This window comes from Erythrolamprus reginae, chromosome 4 (assembly GCF_031021105.1).
Source record: "Erythrolamprus reginae isolate rEryReg1 chromosome 4, rEryReg1.hap1, whole genome shotgun sequence".
In the NCBI taxonomy this organism is placed as follows: Eukaryota; Metazoa; Chordata; class Lepidosauria; order Squamata; family Dipsadidae; genus Erythrolamprus; species Erythrolamprus reginae.
Window position 1 is genome coordinate 1,614,029 of NC_091953.1, and position 20,504 is coordinate 1,634,532.

At 46.0% G+C, this 20,504-nt stretch overlaps 1 protein-coding gene across 1 annotated transcript in view; it reads left to right on the top strand.

Moving 5' to 3' along the window:
- The window catches only part of LOC139167078 (disintegrin and metalloproteinase domain-containing protein 21-like), a 33,533-nt gene extending 14,226 nt beyond the window's left edge, over window positions 1-19,307 (top strand). The window contains exons 12-21 of the mRNA XM_070751507.1: window positions 2,042-2,207; window positions 3,457-3,546; window positions 4,895-5,087; window positions 7,005-7,110; window positions 8,473-8,656; window positions 9,412-9,489; window positions 10,771-10,882; window positions 13,433-13,526; window positions 17,788-17,857; window positions 19,233-19,307. Of these exons, the coding sequence (XP_070607608.1) occupies window positions 2,042-2,207; window positions 3,457-3,546; window positions 4,895-5,087; window positions 7,005-7,110; window positions 8,473-8,656; window positions 9,412-9,489; window positions 10,771-10,882; window positions 13,433-13,526; window positions 17,788-17,857; window positions 19,233-19,307 (1,168 nt within the window). The remainder of the gene's footprint in view (window positions 1-2,041; window positions 2,208-3,456; window positions 3,547-4,894; window positions 5,088-7,004; window positions 7,111-8,472; window positions 8,657-9,411; window positions 9,490-10,770; window positions 10,883-13,432; window positions 13,527-17,787; window positions 17,858-19,232) is intronic.
- Window positions 19,308-20,504: the final 1,197 nt, after the last annotated feature.

Here is a 20,504-nt window from a genome sequence, read left to right on the forward strand (position 1 = left end):
GTAAATCAAACTTGTGTGAAATCCAACTGTCCACTTAGGAAGCAACACTGATTGACAATCAACTTCACCTGCTATTGTGCACATTCAACTTTGTACAGAACAAATTATTCAAAGAAGATATTTCATTCATTCAGATCTGGAATATGTTTTTTTTTTTAATTCATTTATTTTGTCCAATACACAATAATACACAATGAAGGTTATAAAGGATATAGTAGAGAAGAAATATGAGATATAGGAGAGACTATAGGACAGGGGACGGAAGGCACTCTAGTGCGCTTATGCACGCCCCTTACTGACTTCTTAGGAATCTGGAGAGGTCAACCATGGATAATCTAAGGGTAAAATGTTGGGGGTTAGGGGATGATACTACAGAGTCCGGTAATGAGTTCCATGCTTCGACAACTCGGTTACTGAAGTCATAATTTTTACAGTCCAGTTTGGAGCGGTTAATATTAAGTTTAAATCTGTTGTGGGCTCTTGTGTTGTTGTGGTTGAAGCTGAAGTAGTCGCCAACAGGCAGGATGTTGCAGCATATGATCTTGTGGGCAATACATAGATCTTGTTTAAGGCGTCGTAGTTCTAAGCTTTCAAGACCCAGGATTGAAAGTCTAGTCTCATAGGGTCTTCTGTTACGGGTAGAGGAGTGAGGGGCTCTTCTGGTGAAGTAACTCTGGACATTTCCCAGGGTGTTAATGTCTGAGATGCGATATGGGTTCCAAACAGATGAGCTGTATTGAGTGTTCCCTTTGTTTTTTTTAGCAGTATATTTTCCCATTAACTCATTTATTACCAAGAAGTATCTCCCCCCTTTTTTTTGGACTTTTTTGTTCCTACTACTATTGTTATGACTAAATGTACATTTATTACTTTGTCCTTTTCTCCAGCCAGCAGTAGAACTTGCCCCAACATTTATAATATTCCAACTCTTCCTTTTTTCATTTCCAGTGTTAGTTTATCCATCTCTGCACAAGAGATGTTGCTTCTCTGTTGCATTTCTGTTGCACTGTGGCCGTCATAAATAGGCACAGAGAGAGAGAGAGAGAGATATACGCAAATGTTGGGTTGTGCAAACCCAGCGCCTCGGTGTTTACAAAGCCAGGAGGGGGACATGCGATGAATAGGAGGCAGCGCATTCCCACAGACAAATTGGAGATCTTAGGTCCCACAGAGTTGGCCTTCTCCGGGTCCCGTCCCGTCGATGAAATGTCGTCTGGCGGGACCCAGGGGAACAGCCTTCTCTGGGGTGGCCCCGACCCTCTGGAATCAACTCCCCCTGGAGATCAGGATTGCCCCCATCCTCCTTGCCTTTTGCAAACTCCTTAAAACCCACCTCTGCTGCCAGGCATGGAGGAATTGATTCCCCTGGGCCGTCTCCGTTTTATCTATGGTTTGTGATGAAGATAATGATAATGATGATGGTGATGATGATAATGATAATGATAATGATAATAATTTTAAAAATTGAACGGGTCCAAAGATGGGCTACAAGAATGGTGGAAGGTCTTAAGCATAAAACGTATCAGGAAAGACTTCATGGACTCAATCTGTAGAGTCTGGAGGACAGAAGGAAAAGGGGGACATGATCGAAACATTTAAATATGTCAAAGGATTAAATAAGGTTCAGGAGGGAAGTGTTTTCAATAGGAAAGTGAACCCAAGAACAAGGGGACACAATCTGAGGTTAGTCGGGGGAAAGATCAGAAGCAACCTGAGAAAATATTATTTGACTGAAAGAGTAGTAGATGCTTGGAACAAACTTCCAGCAGACGTGGTAGGTAAATCCACAGTAACTGAATTGAAACATGCCTGGGATAAACATAGATCCATCCTAAGATAAAATACAGGAAATAGTATAAGGGCAGACTAGATGGACCATGGGGTCTTTTTCTGCCATCAATCTTCTAGGTTTCTAGGTTTCTATAATAATGATGATGGAGGAAGAAAAGAATCTGGAAGAAAAAAGGCATCCGTGAATAAATCACCTTTCCTTTTTTTGCTAACCCTGAACAGTCTCTCGCTCTCGTTGACTCCGTTGCAGGGAGCGCTACCGGCTGAGCAACTGCAGCAAAGAGACCTACTTCACCTTCTTGCAAGACCGAGGACAACGGTGTTTCCTGAACTTGCCCAAAGACGTCATCGAGAAAAAGAGTTGCGGCAACGGCATCGTGGAAGACGGGGAGCAGTGCGACTGTGGCACGGAAGAGGTCAGTGCGTGGCGCATCCAGGCCAAATTTTCATTGTGGTTTATTTTTTTAAATTGAATTTTCAGGCTGCACATTCTCAGTATTCGCGACTCTGGAGTCCAGAGATAAAGTTGTGTTCCTAAGAGAGAGAGAGAAAGAAAAACAGAGAGAGGAGGGGAGAGGGATGGAGGGAGAGAGAGAGGGAGGGAAAGACAGAGGGGGAAGAGGAATAGGGAGAGGGGAGAGAGAGAAAGAGAGGGAGTGAGAGAAAGGGAGAGAAGAAGAGGGAGAGGGGGAGAGGGGGAGAAAAAAGAGAGGGAAGGAGGGAGAGAGAAAAAAGAGAGAGGGAAAGAGAGGGGGAGAGGAATAGGGAAAGGGGAGAGAGAGAAAGAGGGAGAGAGAGAGAAAGAGAGAGGGAAGGAGGGAAGGAGGGAGAGAGAAGAGAGAAAGAGGAATAGGGTGAGGGGAGAGAGAGAAAGAGAGGGAGAGGGAGAGAAAGAGGGAAGGAGGGAGAGAGAAGAGAGAGAGAGAGAAAGAGGAATAGGGAGAGGGGAGAGAGAGAAAGAGAAGGGGTGAGAAAGGGAGAGAGGGAGAGGGGGAGGGAGAGAAAAAGACAGGGAAGGAGAGAGAAGAAGAGAGAGAGGGAAAGAGAGAGAGGGAGAAGAATGGAGAGAGGGGAGAGAGAAAAAGAGAGGGAGTGAGAGAAAGGGAGAGAGGGAGAGGGAGAGGGGAAGAGAAAGAGTGTGTGTGTGTTCTGAACCAACGAAGCACACAACCACACAAGCAGTTTAAAGCAAGACTCTTGACAAAACAAACAAACCAACTAACTAATAGTAAATAAATAAAATAACCAACAACTTGCACTGCATCCGGAGTCCGATTGGAAGCCAGTGCAGCTCATGGAGTGTTGGAGTAATGTTGGTGTATCTAGGCACACACACAACAGCTCGCATGGCTGCATTCTGGACTAGTTGTAGCCTCCGAACGTTTTTCAAAGGTAGCCCCATGTAAAGTGCGTTGCAATAGTCGAGCTGCGAGGTGATAAGGGCCTGAATGACTGTGGGAAGAGACCCCCGGTCCAGACAGGGCCGCAACTGCTGCACTAGGGGAACTTGTGCCAAGGTGCCCACTAGCCACAGCCAAGAGATGTTGTTCTAATCTCAGCTGCGGACCTAGGAGAACCCCCAGATTGCAGACCCACAATCCTGGTCCCCTCCCATCCAAGAATGGTTAATTGCCCCCTCCTCCTCCTCCTCCTTCTTCGTGGCAGGCCTGCATAGCCAGTGGCTGCTGTCAAGACAACTGCCAACTGAAACCCGGGGCCAACTGTTTCCATGGAGCCTGTTGTCAGGACTGCAAGGTAAGGTCTTGGCTCTGCCCTGCTTTGGGGGGGGGGCTACGTGGGGCTGTCCTGGCCTGGGAACAGCGAAGGGCTGCATGGCTTGGTGATCATGTGACCGGGGGTGGCTTAAAGTTCATGTGACTGTCTTAAAGGTGGCCAATTTGACGTCACTGTTCTCGGCAAATCCTCCAAAGACTCAATCTTCAAACAAGCAAACTCTTTATTTTCTCTTCGACAGTTCAAATACACACAGAATTATTCTGTTAGCAATCAAGCAGCAGGACTGGAATTTCTCTATCGGCAGGGAATTAATTGCTTTACGACGCAATTAACATACCATTCTTAGTAGCTTGGAGATAACGGGCTATCAATCTCTACTTAAGCAAAAATCTTACCGGCACAAAACAGAGTATTCTGCGAAACTGCGAAAGTATCATATCCATGCCCAGAGCTACTAAACTGCAGATTAATACCTCTTACCTTGTACTTCTTTTCTTTTCTTTTGTTCTTCTATATTTTGGATCTAACTATTTGCTGTGTTATAACTCATCACTATCTGACAGGGAACCAGTTTCCATATAACATCAGCCCCCGGAGGCCCTTCTAAATCACTGTCCACTTCACTCCCGTCTCCCCTACCAACTGATAACTTCCCTAACCCAGGATAAACTAAGGCACTTGGCTCTTTGTCTTCAGAATCAGACATTTCCTGGGGCTGACAAGGATCACTCACAACACCCATTCACAACAAGGGTTCGGGTTAGGGTGCCTGGCCTCTCCTGGCCTCAAAGAGATAGAATTTCCCTATCTATTTACTATTACTGAACATCCCAAAGTATTATGTGGAGTTAGAGTTTTGACCTGATAGCTCTTTAATTCTATGTATATATGTCATATGTGCCATATGCCCTTCTCCGAGGACTCGGGGCAGCTTACAACATATAAAAAGACAGTACATATCGAAATCCAAATAATTAAAATTCAGTTACAACTAAAAAGCTAAAGAACCGATTAAAGTACACACATAACCATTCTATCAACAAAGTCACTATACATTCATCGGCCGGGATGGGAATCTAATGACCCATGTTTGATGGCATAGGTGAGTCTTTAGACTCTTACGAAAGGCGAGGGGGGTGAGGGCAGTACAAATCTCCAGGGGGAGCTGATTCCAGAGGGCCGGGGCCCCCACAGAGAAGGCTCTTCCCAGAGGCCCTGCCAAGTGACATTGTCTAGTTGACGGGACCTGGAGAAGGCCGATTCTGTAGGACCTAACTGGACGCTGGGATTCATATGGTAGGAGGCCGTCCCGTAAGAAACCTGGTCCCATGCCATGTGTGAGCTCCGGCTTCTTTCTCTGCCATAGTTGCTGAAAGAAGGGACGTTGTGCCGTGAAGCCATCTCTGACTGTGACCTGGAGGAATATTGCTCGGGGTCTTCACAAAGCTGTCCACCGGACGTCTTCAAGCAAAATGGGATGTCCTGTGGCATTGACAGCACCTGCTTCTCGGGCACCTGCCTCGACATCCACCAGCACTGCCAGGCGTTTTTCGGCAAAGGCAAGGAGGGTCTTCCTTGAATGGAGAAGCAAGATGGAGATGCAATCGGGAGGAGGTGGGGGTCCGGGCCCCGCAAGGTAGCTGAGCAGGGTTTGTCCCGGCTGGCATTCGGATAGGGCAGGATTAAGCAAAGTTGACTCTTCTATGACTTGTGGACTTCAACTCCCAGAATTCCTGAGACAATCATGCTAGCTCAGGATTTCTGGGAGTTGAAGTCCAAATGTCATAGAGGAGCCAACTTTGCCAAGTCCTGGGATAGGGCAATGCCAGTCCACCCAGGCCTGTTGGCATCCGAGGCTTGTTTTCATCCTTCAGGGTTGCCCGACTGGCTTTGATGCCTAAGGCGGGACTAGAACTCACCATCTCCTGGTGATTGGGCCAAAGTCACCCAGCCGTCTTTCATACTTAAGGCGGAAGTAGAACTCCCTGTCTCCTGATTGGCCCAAGGTCACCCAGCTGTCTTTCATGCCAAAGGCGGAACTAACACTCCCTGTCTCCTGGTGATTGGCCCAAGGTCACCCAGCTGTCTTTCATGCCAAAGGCGGGACTAACACTCCCTGTCTCCTGGTGATTGGCCCAAAGACACCCAATCAGCTTTTGTGCCTATGGTGGGACTAGAACTCCCTGTCTCCTGGTGATTGGCCCAAAGTCACCCAGCTGTCTTTCCTGCTTAAGGCAGAACTAGAACTCCCTGTCTCCTGGTGATTGGCCCAAAGACACCCAATCAGCTTTTGTGCCTAAGGTGGGACTAGAACTCCCTGTCTCCTGGTGATTGGCCCAAAGACACCCAATCAGCTTTTGTGCCTAAGGTGGGACTAGAACTCCCCGTCTCCTGGTGATTGGCCCAAAGTCACCCAGCTGTCTTCCTGCTTAAGGCAGAACTAGAACTCCCTGTCTCCTGGTGATTGGCCCAAAGACACCCAATCAGCTTTTGTGCCTAAGGTGGGACTAGAACTCCCTGTCTCCTGGTGATTGGCCCAAAGACACCCAATCAGCTTTTGTGCCTATGGTGGGACTAGAACTCCCTGTCTCCTGGTGATTGGCCCAAAGTCACCCAGCTGTCTTTCCTGCTTAAGGCAGAACTAGAACTCCCTGTCTCCTGGTGATTGGCCCAAAGACACCCAATCAGCTTTTGTGCCTAAGGTGGGACTAGAACTCCCTGTCTCCTGGTGATTGGCCCAAAGACACCCAATCAGCTTTTGTGCCTAAGGTGGGACTAGAACTCCCCGTCTCCTGGTGATTGGCCCAAAGTCACCCAGCTGTCTTCCTGCTTAAGGCAGAACTAGAACTCCCTGTCTCCTGGTGATTGGCCCAAAGACACCCAATCAGCTTTTGTGCCTATGGTGGGACTAGAACTCCCCGTCTCCTGGTGATTGACCCAAAGTCACCCAGCTGTCTTCCTGCTTAAGGCAGAACTAGAACTCCCTGTCTCCTGGTGATTGGCCCAAAGACACCCAATCAGCTTTTGTGCCTATGGTGGGACTAGAACTCCCCGTCTCCTGGTGATTGACCCAAAGTCACCCAGCTGTCTTTCATGCCTAAGGCAGAGCTAGATCTCACCATCTTCTGGTGATTGGCTCAAAGTCAACCAATTGGCGTTTGCTGCCTTAGGCAAGACTAGAATTCCCCATCTCCTGGTTTCTAAGCCAAAAATATAAATATATTTCTATGGATATAAACCTATAAAACTGTGTTAAATCTACACCTGTATAGATATATTTAGATGATGGACATATTATGGGTGTAGATGCTTATAGGTAAATCTACGTCATCTATATATAAACATTACAAATGAACAAAAAATGTATTCTTGACTAATAATCTTCAGTGACCCTTTGTCTAAATGCTGGCGCCATGTCCATCTGGCTCTTGACCGTTGGCCTCTCTCGCTTTCTTCCCAACCTCCAAATCTTCTAGCTGCCAAACCTGCTCCGCTCAATTGCTACAAGGAAGTGAATTTCAAAGGAGACCGGACCGGTAACTGCGGCCAGGATAAATTCGGATACAAAAAATGTCCAGAAAAGTAAGGGTTTTTCTCCAGAAAAGACTGGACAGCCATTTGTGGTAGAAGATCCCTTGGTTGTGCATGGGGGTTGGACGGGAAGACCTCCCGAGGTCCCAATCGTTGTGGTTCTCTTAGTTCGAGGGTGCTTTGGAACCTGATTAGCTGATCTCTTTCCCAGTTCAGCCCAAATGCACTTTAAACGGTTGATGATCTAACCGTAGAAACTAATGGATAGAACAGTTGAATTCAAGGAAAGTGTTTTCAACCATGGCAACTTTTAAGAGGAGAAGAACTTCAACGCTCCGGATTTCCCAGTCAGTCTGGATCATGGGGAGGATCCCACAGATATAACAACATAGAAACATAGAAGATTGACGGCAGAAAAAGACCTCGTGGTCCATCTAGTCTGCCCTTATACTATTTTCTGTATTTTATCTTAAGATGGGTATATGTTTCTCCTAGGCATGTTTACATTCAGTTCCTGTGGATTTACCAACCACGCCTGCTAGAAGTTTGTTCCAAGGATCTACTACTCTTTCAGTAAAATAATATTTTCCCACGTTGCTTCTGATCTTTCTCCCAACTCACCTCAGATTGTGTCCCCTTGTTCTTATGTTCACTTTCCTATTAAAAACACTTCCCCCCTCAACCTTATTGAACCCTTTAACATATTTAAATGTTTTGATCGTGTCCCCCCTTTCCCTTCTTTCCTCCAGAGTAGACAGATGGAGTCCATGAAGTCTTTTTTAATCAGTTTGATGCTTAAGACCTTCCACCATTTTTGTAGCCCGTCTTTGGACCCATTCAGTTTTATCAATATCTTTTTGTAGGTGAGGTCTCCAGAACTGGACACAGTATTATTCCAAATGGGGTCTCACCAGCGCTCTATACAGCGGAATCACAATCTCCCTCCTCCTGCTTGTTATACCTCTAGCTATGCAGCCAAGCATCCTACTTGCCTTTCCTACCGCCCGACCACACTGCTCACCCATTTTGAGACTGTCAGAAATCACTACCCCTAAATCCTTCTCTTCTGGAGTTTTGCTAACACAGAACCGCCAATACAATACTCAGATTGAGGATTCCTTTTCCCCAAGTGCATTATTTTTCATTTGGAAACATTAAACTGCAGTTTCCATTGCTTTGACCACTTATCTAGTAAAGCTAAATCATTTGCCACATTACAGACTGTCAGAAATCACTATCCCCAAATCCTTCTCTTCTGAAGTTTTTGCTAACACAGAACTGCCAATGAAGGTGCAGAGGGATCTATAGTTCCTTACTTTTCAACCCGAAGATCCAGAGGTGGCTTTTTCTCCTCCCCAAAGCCACCACGAAGCCAACCCAGGCCCTCTTCTTCCTTCCTGTCTGTCTTCTCAGAGACGTCTCTTGCGGGAGGCTCCAGTGCACGAATGTCCACAAAGTCCCCAAAATTCCCTCAGGCTTCTCCATCCTTCAGACGCCCGTCAACGACGTCTTGTGCTGGAGCGTCATCTCTCACCAGCAAACCAACGGGAACGATGACGGGACAGCCAAAGACGGCTCTTCCTGTGGGCCCAGCAAGGTGAGATGAAGAAGGATCTGGGTGGGAAAGAGAACCCGGAATGGAGTCGGCTTTCCCAGGAGAGGAGAGAGTGGCTGGCACACAAGTGTCCCTGTGTGTCCTATGTCCAGCCCTGACCATTTTAAGACTGGTGGACTTCAACTCCCAGAATTCCTCAGGCAGCCACTGTTTCTTCTTATTTTAATTTTTAATTTTATTTATTTTATTTATTTTGTCAAACAATTATAGAGTGGTAATTTGTACAAATTAAACAGATAAGTAATGATAAAAAGTAACAAAAGAAGACAATAGGGACGGTAGGCACAGTGGGGAGCTTATGCAGGCCCCTTACATAGACCTCTTAGAAAGGGGGAGAGGTCAATGGTAGATAATCTAAGGCTAAAGGTTTTGGGGTTAGGAGTAGAAACCACAGAGTCAGGTAGTGCATTCCAGGCGTTGATGACTCTGTTGCTGAAGTCGTATTTTTTGCAGTCAAGTTCGGAGCGGTTGACATTTAGTTTAAATCGATCTCGTGCTCGTGTGTTGTTGCGGTTGAAGGTGACGTAGTCATTAACAGGTAGGACATTTTGGTAGATGATTTTATGAACTATAATTAAGTCGGAACGGAGACGACGGAGTTGTAAGTTGTCTAAACCCAGAATTTCAAGTCTGGCGGAGTCAGGTATTTTGTTGTGAGAAGGGGAGTGAAGGACTCTTCTTGTGAAATATTTCTGGACTCTCTCAATTGTGTTGATGTTTTTCTTTTCTTTTTCTAGATATGTATAAATCGATCATGTGTTGACAAGTCAGTTTTGAATTACGACTGTAATTTTTCCAAGTGTAACAACCAAGGGGTAAGTGACAAAGACCTGAACTTCTAAGAACAGATCGGGGTATCAGAAAGTTGGGGGTGGGTGGGCAAGTTTTAGCTCACCTCCCCTTTCATGACCCAGCTAGGTAACATCTTTTATATATATAATTTTTTTTAATTGATTTTCATATTAACTTATAATCATCAAACATTCACACAACACAGTGTTCTAAGTGCCCACCGCCAAACAACATTCATACCCCTCCACCAAAATGGGGGCATAATTTCTATATACCATTTTAACCCAAGAGGAATATATCTATTTACATATTTACATATTATAAAGTACAGTGGTATCTCTACTTAAGAACTTTTAGAACCAGGTGTTCAAGATTTTTTTGCCTCTTCTTAAGAACCATTTTCTACTCGAGCTCGGAAAAATTTCCCAGGAAATGTGAGAGCAGCATGAAGGCCCAGCCAGTTTCCTGCCAGTCCCCCTTTAATCCCGACCATCTCGGTCTTTTCTGAGCTGCCAGTGGAGCCATTTGGTGGTGCTTATGGAGGCTTTGTCAGCCCAGAGTGAACGGAGCATTTTCCTTTCTCTGGGCGCTTGGAGAGGGAATAAACCTCTGCCAGCACCCAGAAAAAAGAAACGCTCCCTTCACTCTGGGCAGCCACTGTCCTCCTCCTCTTCTGCTTCCTCCTCCTCCCACCCAAATTCCAAGCTTTTATTTCTTTCCTAATGGGTTTGCACGCATTATTTGCTTTTACATTGCTTCTACTTACAAACTTTTCTACTTAAGAACCTGGTCATGTAATGAATTAAGTTCTTAAATAGAGGCACCACTGTAATTCTAATTTATTCTTTATACCTTGGTCTTGAATTCTACTAACCATATATCTTCTTACCTTGTCCCACCAGTTCTTGCAGATTAGTTTCATTGGCTGAATTCATCCTCTTATCCATAATCTAAAACTGACCCACCACCTACCGATACTGTAACTCCTTTCTCCTTCGGAGCAATCTTCTGTAGCGAGGGTCAATCCACTATCTTTCCACTCTCATGTCTTCCTCCTCCTCTGACTAGGACCTCTCCCCCATTGTCACATCAGCGCCCTCTAGTGGTTCCTCAGGATCACTCAGGTCACTTTCTCCCCCACTCTCGCTCTCTGCTTCCTCCGGCAATGCCCCTGGCCCAGGGTATCCCGAGGGGCCTGGCTCATCCTCCTCAGAATCTGACACGAGTACCCCACAATCCAATTTTCCTTTCCTGGGAAAAGGGGAAGACGGTTCTTGGCTGCTGATCAACTCGATGCATTTCAGGTCTGCAACAGCAAAAAGAATTGTCACTGTAGCTACGGGTGGGCCCCCCCTCACTGCAGCAGCCGGGGCTTTGGAGGAAGCATTGATAGTGGCCCGGCTCCTCCGCGTGTGAGTAAGTATCCCAGTCCCCAGGTCTTGTTTGGGGGGGCAGGGATCTTTGTTTTTGGTCAATATTGGGTTTATTGATTGATTGGATTTGATTTTGATTGGATTTGATTGGTTTTGTATGTAGGCTCGGGGCAGCTAACAACCGTAGTAAAACAGCACATGACAATCCAATATTAAAACAGTTAAAAACCCTTATTGTAAAACCAAACAGACAGACATACCATGCATAAAATTGTAAAGGCCTAGGGGGAAAGAGTATCTCAGTTCCCCCATGCCTGGTGGCAGAGGTGGGTTTTAAGAAGCTTACGAAAGGCAAGGATTTTTTAATAGGAAAGTGAACCCAAGAACAAGGAGGCACAATCTGAAGTTGGTTGGGGGAAAGATCAAAAGCAACATGAGAAAATATTATTTGACTGAAAGAGAAGTAGATCCTTGGAACAAACTTCCAGCAGACGTGGTTGGTCAATCCACAGTCACTGAATTTAAACATGCCTGGGATAAACATATATCCATTGTAAGATAAAATACAGGAAATAATATAAGGGCAGACTAGATGGACCAGGAGGTCTTTTTCTGCCGCCAGTCTTCTATGTTTCTAAGGATTGATTGACTGATTGATTGATTGATTGATTGATTGATTGATTGGATTTACATGCCATCCCTCTATGAGGACTCAGGGCGGCTTACAACATATAAAAAGAACAGCAGAATGCAATCGCTAAATCCAATTAATTAAAACAAGCAAACAAAATCAATCATACCCCTTCGGACGACAGCCATACTAACATTCGTCGGCCAGGGGCTGAGATCTAATCGCCCCAAGCCTGGCAGCATAAATGAGTCTTAAGACTCTTACGGAAGGCGAGGAGGGTTGGGGCAATGCAAATTTCTGGGGGGAGCTGATTCCAGAGGACTGGGGCCCCCACAGAGAAGGCTCTTCCCCCTAGGTCCCACCAAGCGACATTGTCTAGTTGACAGGACCTGGAGAAGGTCGACTATGTGGGACCTAACCAGTCTCTGGGATTCATGCGGCAGGAGGCGGTCCCGCAGGTATTCTGGCCTGATGCCATGTAGGGTTTTATAGGTCTATAACCAACACTTTGAATTGAGTCCGGAAACCAAATGGCAGTCAATGCAGTCCGCGGAGTGTTGGAGAAACATGGGTGTGTCTATGGAGGCCCATGACTGCTCGCACAGGTGCAATGTCATTTGGTGGGCCCCAGGGGAAGAGCCTTCTCTGTGGTGGCCCCAGCCCTCTGGAACCAACTCCCCCCGGAGATTAGAATTGCCCCCACCTTCCCTGTCTTTCGTAAACTACTCAAGACTCATTTATACCGCCAGGCATGGGGGAGTTGAGATATTCCTTCCCCCTAGGCCATTACAAGTTATGCATGGTATGTTTGTGTGTATGTTTGGTTTTATAATAAGGGGTTTTAGTTGTTTTATTATTGGATTGTTGTGAGCCGCCCCGAGTCTACAGAGAGGGGCGGCATACAAATCCAATAAATTATTATTAAATTATTATTATTATTATTTTGCACAATTTGTAGTTTCCGAACGCTCTTCAAAGGTGGCCCCATGTACTTGTACCACATTACAGGAAATCCTCGACTTACGACCAGAGTTTGAGCCCAAAGCCTATGTCGCTAAGTGAGACCTATGTCCCTCCCCCTCACATTCCCACAGCTACGGCCCTGAAGATTCCCCAAAGGGTTTCAGGGCTGATATTTAAGTGAATCCTGCCCTGTTGGGGTGACCTTCCTTGCCAAATGTTATTAAGTGAAATCCTGCAAACGGTTAAGTCACTCACCCAGTTGTTAAGTGTGAATCTGGCTTTCCGCACTGGCTTGGCTCATCAGAAAGTCACAAAAGGGGATCACATGACACCCCCAGAGACACTGCAACCGTCATAAATGTGAATCAGTGGCCAGGTGTCCAAATTTTGATCACATAACCACGGACGGGGCTGTGGCAATGGTTGTAAGTCTGAAAAACGGTCATAAGTCCCTTTTTTCCAGTGCCGCTGTAACTGTGAACGGTCACTAAACAAATTAGTAACATCTGTAACGGCTGTTGCTGAGAATTTGGGGAGCTCAAGTCCAAAATATTAGGAGGCTAGCGTGGGAATGGCCCAGGAGGCCAACTCTGGAACCTTCTTGGTCACCTTAGAGCAGGGGTCTGCAACCTTGGCAAGTTTATGCCTCAACTCCCAGAATTCCTCAGCCATCTGACTGAGGAATTCTGCGAGTTAAAGTCCACAAGTCTTAAAGTGGTCAAGGTTGGAGACCCATGACTTAGATGACCCTTCTGGCCACTTCCAGCTCTATCATTCATGGCTGGTTGGGGAACTCTGGGGGTTGAAGTCCACAAGTCTTAAAGTGGCCAAAGATGGAGGCCCCTGACTTAGATGACCCTTCTGGCCTCTTCCAACTCTATCATTCATGGCTGGTTGGGGAACTCTAGGAGTTGAAGTCTTCCAGTCTTAAACTTGCCAAGATTGGAGACTCTTGACTTAGAGGCCAGAAAGTCAATGTTTTTTGTTGCTATCTTCCAGAATCGAAAAAAACCTTAATGCTGGGTTCGATTATCGGGGTGGCTTTGCTGCTCCTGGCCCTCACGGCGATGCTGAAGAAGTTCCTACCAACCTGGTAAGTAGGACCATCCCAGTGCAAGGCGTTCTTCTTCCTTGTCTCAAGAGGTTCTCAGAGCTGAGAAAAGAAGGGGAAGTATTGTAGCAGTTGCCTAAGAAGAAGGATGAAAGCAACTCCGGTTTCTTTTTCCAATTCTTTCTCTCTTCCGTCTCCAAAGGGCCACATCTTGGAGGCCTGGGCAGCTCTTCTTGCTTCGTCCATTTCAGAAGGACTGGAGGAAGGTGGTCCCGCCTCACAAACTGCTGATCGAAGGGTAGGCGACGAACCCTACGCAAGCGGCTTTCCTGGTGTACAACCGCCAGGGTTAGAACTGGCAGTGAAGGGATGGGCAGGAGCTGGTTACAGGCTAAGACTTGACCAAATAATTCTGAAGAAAATGTTAGGAGACCTCCAAAGGTGTCTATGCCACCAAAGATCAGAAGAAGACAAGCCATTCTGTGCTAGTCTACCCTGGACACTCTACGGACATGAAAATTGGACTCTAAAGAGGAAGGAGAAAATGGAAGGTTTTTGTCGTGGCCCACTCATGTCCGGTGCAATTAGTCATGGACCTGGAGGACGCCAAGACAGTGGAGATGAGGTACGAGAGTCCTGTGTTTCTGGCACCCGAGACTGACAGCGAAGGGGACGTGGTGTCAGAGGTTGAAGAGCAACCAGGGCCTTCTGCAGTTCCTGAGATGAGTGACTCAGGAGATGAGGAGAATCATCTACTGGATGTTAGGGTGTGCAGGGCCTCTAGGAGGCATGAGTGGTTTGCTAGAAAGAGGTTTACTTGTGAGTAGCACTGCTGGGCCCACTTGTGTCCGGTGCAATTAGTTATGGATCCAGAGGATGCTGAAATAGTGGAGATGAGATACATGTGTCCTGTGTTGCTGGCACCCAAGACTGACAGTGAAGAGGATGTGGTGTCAGAGGCTGGAGAGCAACCAGGGCCTTCTGCAGTTCCTGAGATGAGTGACTCAGGAGGAGAGGAGGAGCATCTACTGGATGTTAGGGTGCGCAGGGCCTCTAAGAGGCATGAGTGGTTTGCTAGGAGGAGGTTTACTCATGAATAGCATTGCTGGCTATTAGGCCATGCCCTCAAGACTGTTTAAGAGTGAGTTGCACCACACCTTGATGCAGAGAACAATGCAGTTTCAGAAAATCTAGTATCGGCTCTCGTATTCGGCTTGTGTTTAAAAAGAGCACGTTCTTGGATTTCTTATTTGAGCTCCAGGCTTCCAGCAGACCTCTAAGATATATGCTATTGAATCTTGCTCCGACCAGGTAATTATTGTCATATTATTCTCTTTCTGGGACTCTGGCCAGCTGATAAGACTTTATAATTAGATTGGTGAAGATTTTGCTACACTTCAATGCAAAGATGCCAGCCCTCTTGAGGGATCCATCATACTGGGGAAGGTGGATAGAAAGAGAAGATGATGGCCACTTGGCGATGGGCACACCGTCGGAAGGCCTGAAGGATGAGGTTGGGAACAGATCCTCCTGAACAAAATATGTCAGGTCAATAAGAACTGACCTGATGATAGATAGTCAATCCATGTGATGATACAGAAGTCCATAATGCTAGGAAAGTTGGAAGGAAGAGAAGAAGAGGAAGACCACCAGTGAGGGTGGATGTGCTCACAGTAATCGTGGTGTTGTCCTTGGAAACCTGAACAAGCAAATTAGGGACTAAACACCTTGGAGAAAATGTGAATGCTATGAGTCAACAATGATTTGATGGGAGTGTTGTGGCTGGTCCATGTCCTGCTCAGCTGATCATGGATTTTGAAGATCGAGAGATGGATGCATATTGGTATCCTACGCCAGTGTTCTTCGCACCCAGGTCTGGAAGTGGAGAGGACAAGGAGTTAGAGAGGGAAAGCCAACCAGCGATACCCCCAGAGGTGTTATCGAGTGACTCAAGGGATGATGACGAACCACTTATAGATAGATGCAAGAGTGCGCAGAACCATGTGAAGACAAGATTATTTGAGAAGGAAGAGGTTTGGGTGTGAATAGCTCTATAGAACACTTGGCCACACCTTGTAGCTATATAGGGGAAAGTCTTGTGAGAAATCCATGTTCCAACAATGGCTGGATGTGAACTCCAGAGTTTAAAGAGCACTTCTGCCTCAAAACAGCTTTAAATCATGCAATCTGCTTCTTCGGAGAGGCTACGGAGATGTATGAGTTGGTTGATTGACAGAATCACTTCAAAGAGACTTTCTTAAGGAGCTCTTGGATTCCAGACAGAGACTTTTTTATCTGAGAGTCATTAGTCTGGGAACACTGCTAGACTGGACTAAATATCCCTTTGACTTCTAACCATTTTATATCTTGGCGTTTTTAAGCAATATACACCACTGAACGAAATGAAGGGAATGCACTTAAACAACACAACACGACTCCAAGTCAATCAACCATCTGTGAAATCAAACTGTCCACTTAGGAAGCAACACTGATTGACAATCAATTTCACCTGCTGTTGGGCCATATTCAACTTTGTACGGAACAAAGGATTCAATGAGAATATTTCATTCATTCAGATCTAGGATGGGGTCTTGGAGGGTCCCCTTTACTTTTTTTTGAGCAGTCTACATCAATGCTATACTTGTCCGTTGGGGGATTGCAAGCTTGAATTCCTGTCGGTAGCTCGTCTAGACAAAACAGGAACTGGATTCTTATTGATTTATTTTTTCCGTCTGAACATGTGCATCATCTCTTTTTTTGGCTTTGCTTTTTTATTATTATTATTTTTACAAAAATTCATTATTGGCATGGAGCTCGCCCACGTGGCGCGCGCCTACACAGCGTGGGAGGGAGCGCTCCTTCAGCGAGGTAAGCTGGAATCCACCCCTACCTGCTTGACACTCTGATATCGGATGTTTTCTGGCAAACGTTTCGTGACCGGACTATGTAACATCATCAGTGTTGGGTTGCAAGGAGGAGGAGGAGGAAGATGAGGACCGTGGGATCCTTGGTAGTTTTCTTGCAGACATTTCATGATCCAACTAGGCAATAGCATCAATGCTCGAAGGAAGTGGGATTTTTGAGGTAGAGGAGGAGAGGGGAAGCAGAACATCTCATGACCCAACTAGGGAATATCATCAGTGCTAGAAGGAAGGACTATATACAGGAATTACTGTATACAAATAAGAGTGCTCTTTGTTTATGTTGTGGTTCGCTCTGGCCCAGCTCCTGCCCCAAGGACTGTGGATGTAGGGGAGACATCCACATGCTGCAGGCCTGTTTTGCCCCGGTGGAATCTGCTGATGAAGGCTCCTCTGACCAAGAAGACATGAGTGACAGGGAGGAGAGTGGGGCAGACAGCTCAGAAGGAGATCAATTATCTAGCTCCTCCTTGGATTCAGAACAAGAGTTAATGATACAGCCACGCATGCGGAGAGCGATGCATAGGCAGCAACAACTGAGAGATTATTATCAAAGAAAATGAGGCCACCTGTGGTTGGGTGGGGCTGTGGTCATTAGTGAGGCTGCTATAAAGAGCAGCCTGTGGGTTTGGCCATTGAGGATTATCTGATCGTTGTGTTTCGTGACTGCCTTGCTGACTTTGACTTTTTATCAAACTAAACTAAACTGAAACTAAAGCAGAGCAAAGTGTGTTTCACTTTGTGAAAGAAGAAGGACTGTGAATTGCCTCACAGCTGCAATCTAAGTATCACAGAACTGATAAGGGACTTGTACCAATTACCAGTTTGGTTGGAGGCCAGTGCTCTTTGCTATACCAAAAGAGGGCTTGGTTTAAGGGAATTTTCATTATAAAGAACATTGTTTTGAATTTTCAAACGTTTGTGTGTGTCTGAAATTTGTACCTGTGAATTTGTGGGAGGATTTTACCAGAGCCCGACAGAACATAATGCTATTGATATTTCTAAGCGTGGTGGTTTTCTTGCAGACCAGTAGTAGGTTCTAAACCCTATTGTAACCGTCGGCTCGTGCACACATGCAATATTTCTGCAGACAAGTCCCGGGGGGAGGCGCAACCTCCCGCTGCCCCTGCTACGGGTTCACAGAACTGGGCCAAACTGGGAGCAAACCACCGCTGGTGCAGACATTTCATAACATCACTACCAGTGCTGCGGCGGTACTTAGTACTCCGCTCTCTTTTAGCACTAATGCCGATGTTTAGTTGGGTCATGCAATGTCTTCGAGAGAATGCTGGGAGTTGAAGTCCACAAGTCTTAAAGTCGCCAAGTTTGGGGACCCCTGTAAAGCTAGACGGAAGCTCCACCAACCTTTCTCTCTTTTGCAGGATTAGATACGGAGGATTGCTCAAGGAGAAAGTGTCTCCGGAACCCATGGATACTGCTTTTGAAAGCACTGTGAGTATCCTGGAGGGGTCTGTAATATGGCAAATGATTTAGCTTTACTAGATAAATGGTCAAAGCAATGGAAACTGCAGTTTAATGTTTCCAAATGTAAAATAATGCACTTGGGGAAAAGGAATCCTCAATCTGAGTATTGCAGAGAAGTATTTAGGGGTAGTGATCTCTGACAGTCTCAAAATGGGTGAGCAGTGTGGTCGGGCAGTAGGAAAAGCAAGTAGGATGCTTGGCTGCATAGCTAGAGGTATAACAAGCAGGAAGAGGGAGATTGTGATCCCCTTATATAGAGCGCTGGTGAGACCACATTTGGAATAATACTGTGTCCAGTTCTGGAGACCTCAACTACAAAAAGATATTGACAAAATTGAACAGGGCCAAAGACAGGCTACAAGAATGGTGGAAGGTCTTAAGCATAAAACGTATCAGGAAAGACTTAATGAACTAAATCTGTATAGTCTGGAGGACAGAAGGAAAAGGGGGGACATGATTGAAACATTTAAATATGTTAAAGGGTTAAATAAGGTTCAGGAGGGAAGTATTTTTAATTGGAAAGTGAACACAAGAACAAGGGGACACAATCTGAAGTTAGTTGGGGGAAAGATCAAAAGCAACGTGAGAAAATATTATTTCACTGAAAGAGTAGTAAATCCTTGGAACAAACTTCCAGCAGACGTGGTTGGTAAATCCACAGTCACTGAATTTAAACATGCTTGGGATAAACATAGATCCATCCTAAGATAAAATAAAGAAAATAGTATAAGGGCAGACTGGATGGACCATGAGGTCTTTTTCTGCCGTCAGTCTTCTATGTTTCTATCTCCAACCCTTCAATGAGTCAGGTGATGTATATTATGAGGGTGATTGGTAGATGTTTGTGGTTGTGCATGTGGGTGAGGTAGGGGGTTGTTGAGCTTGCAATTGAGGTAGTGGTTGGGGTAATTTATCACAAGAAGAGTCCTTCACTCCTCCGCTCACAACAAAATACTTTATTCCACCAGACTCGAAATACTGGCGAGTTTTGATTTTTTGCTCCCGTTCATGCACCGAAGCAAAAAAAAAAAAAAACACCGAAATCTCACACCCTCCTGCATCTTCTCATGAGATTTGTTCCCTGCACATGTGGCAAAGCTGTGTGCCTATCACAGCAGCGATAAGTTGGAACCCCTGCCTAGTCCTAGTGCTTGAGGTCCAGGGCAGAGTCTGGGTCTTTGGTCAGTGGCCGAAGAGAAAACCATTTGCAAATCTGTAACTGACCTCTGAAACCCTCCTTGGAATGGTTGACATTAAAGTCTAATTATGCCCTCTTGGTATCCCCCCCCCCACGTCCAATTCCCCCTCTGGTGCCTTTGTGTGACAGATTCTCCATTTGTAGGGATCGGTGGCAGAATCCATTGAGGAGCCCACAGAAGGATTGGCAGGAAAAGATCCAACCCTGAACCGGATCTGAATCAGGACTGTGTGATTTATTGGACGACTTCCCCCCCTCCCCCCTCCCCTGCTATTTCCACCGTGAAAGACAACACCCCGTTTCTCTTGCGGATGCTCAGCTCTGAGTTGCTCTGGGACTCCAGAAAGAGAGTGGGCATAAAATATTAGCCACGTGATACCGTTCTAAGGAGTCGGTTGCTTTTTTTTCCATGACCATCCCCAGCTGGGATGGGGGGAAACTGGAGGGAAGCACCCCAAGTTGAAAGAGAAGTTTAAAAATAAATCAAGGGTGGAATTTCTGGGTAAGGACAGAGAGAGAGAGACAGAAAGACAGACACTCGAGTTGAAGCCCAGAGATAAAGACCAAGTCATATTCCTAAGAGAGAGAGAGAGAGAGAGTCTGGTATAGAGACCTGAGAAAATAGATGGATAGATACTTAGATGACAACACACACACACTCGTAGCATATTTTTGCTGAATTGAAAATGGAGACTAGCATACAGTGGCACCTCTACTTAAGAACTTAATTTGTTCCATGACCAGGTTCTTAAGTAGAAAAGTTTGTAAGAAGAAGCAATTTTTCCCATAGGAATCAATGTAAAAGCAAATAATGGGAGCGATTGGGGAAACCACAGGGAGGGTGGAGGCCCTGTTCCCTCCCAGGAGACTCCTAGAGAGGCCCCACGGAGGCTTCACTCTGCCTTTTCTGGCCCTGTTTCCTCCCAGGAGATTCCTGGAGAGGCCCCACAGAGGATTCTCCTCACCTTTTCCGGCCCTGTTTCTTCCCAGGAGATTCCTAGAGAGGCCGCACAGAGGCTTCTCCTCAACTTTTCCGGCCCTGTTCCCTCCCAGGAGATTCCTAGAGAGACCCCACAGAGGCTTCACTCTGCCTTTTCCGGCCCTGTTTCCTCCCAGGAGATTCCTAGAGAGGCCCCACGGAGGCTTCTCCCTGCCTTTTCCAGGTACAGTTTCGGAGGCTCGGGATTGTAAGTGCAAAATGGTTCTTGAGAAGAGGCAAAAAAATCGTGAACACCCGGTTCTTACCTACAAAAGTTTGTAAGTAGAGGCCTTCTTAGGTAGAGGTACCACTGTAGATCTATTTCAAGGCTGTTTCTTCTCATCAGCTAGCCATACCCTCTCCAGGATTTGAACCTACAGCTTCTAGGCCACAGGATCTCCTCTTTTCAGTTTTTTTCGACAGAAAAAACATATACT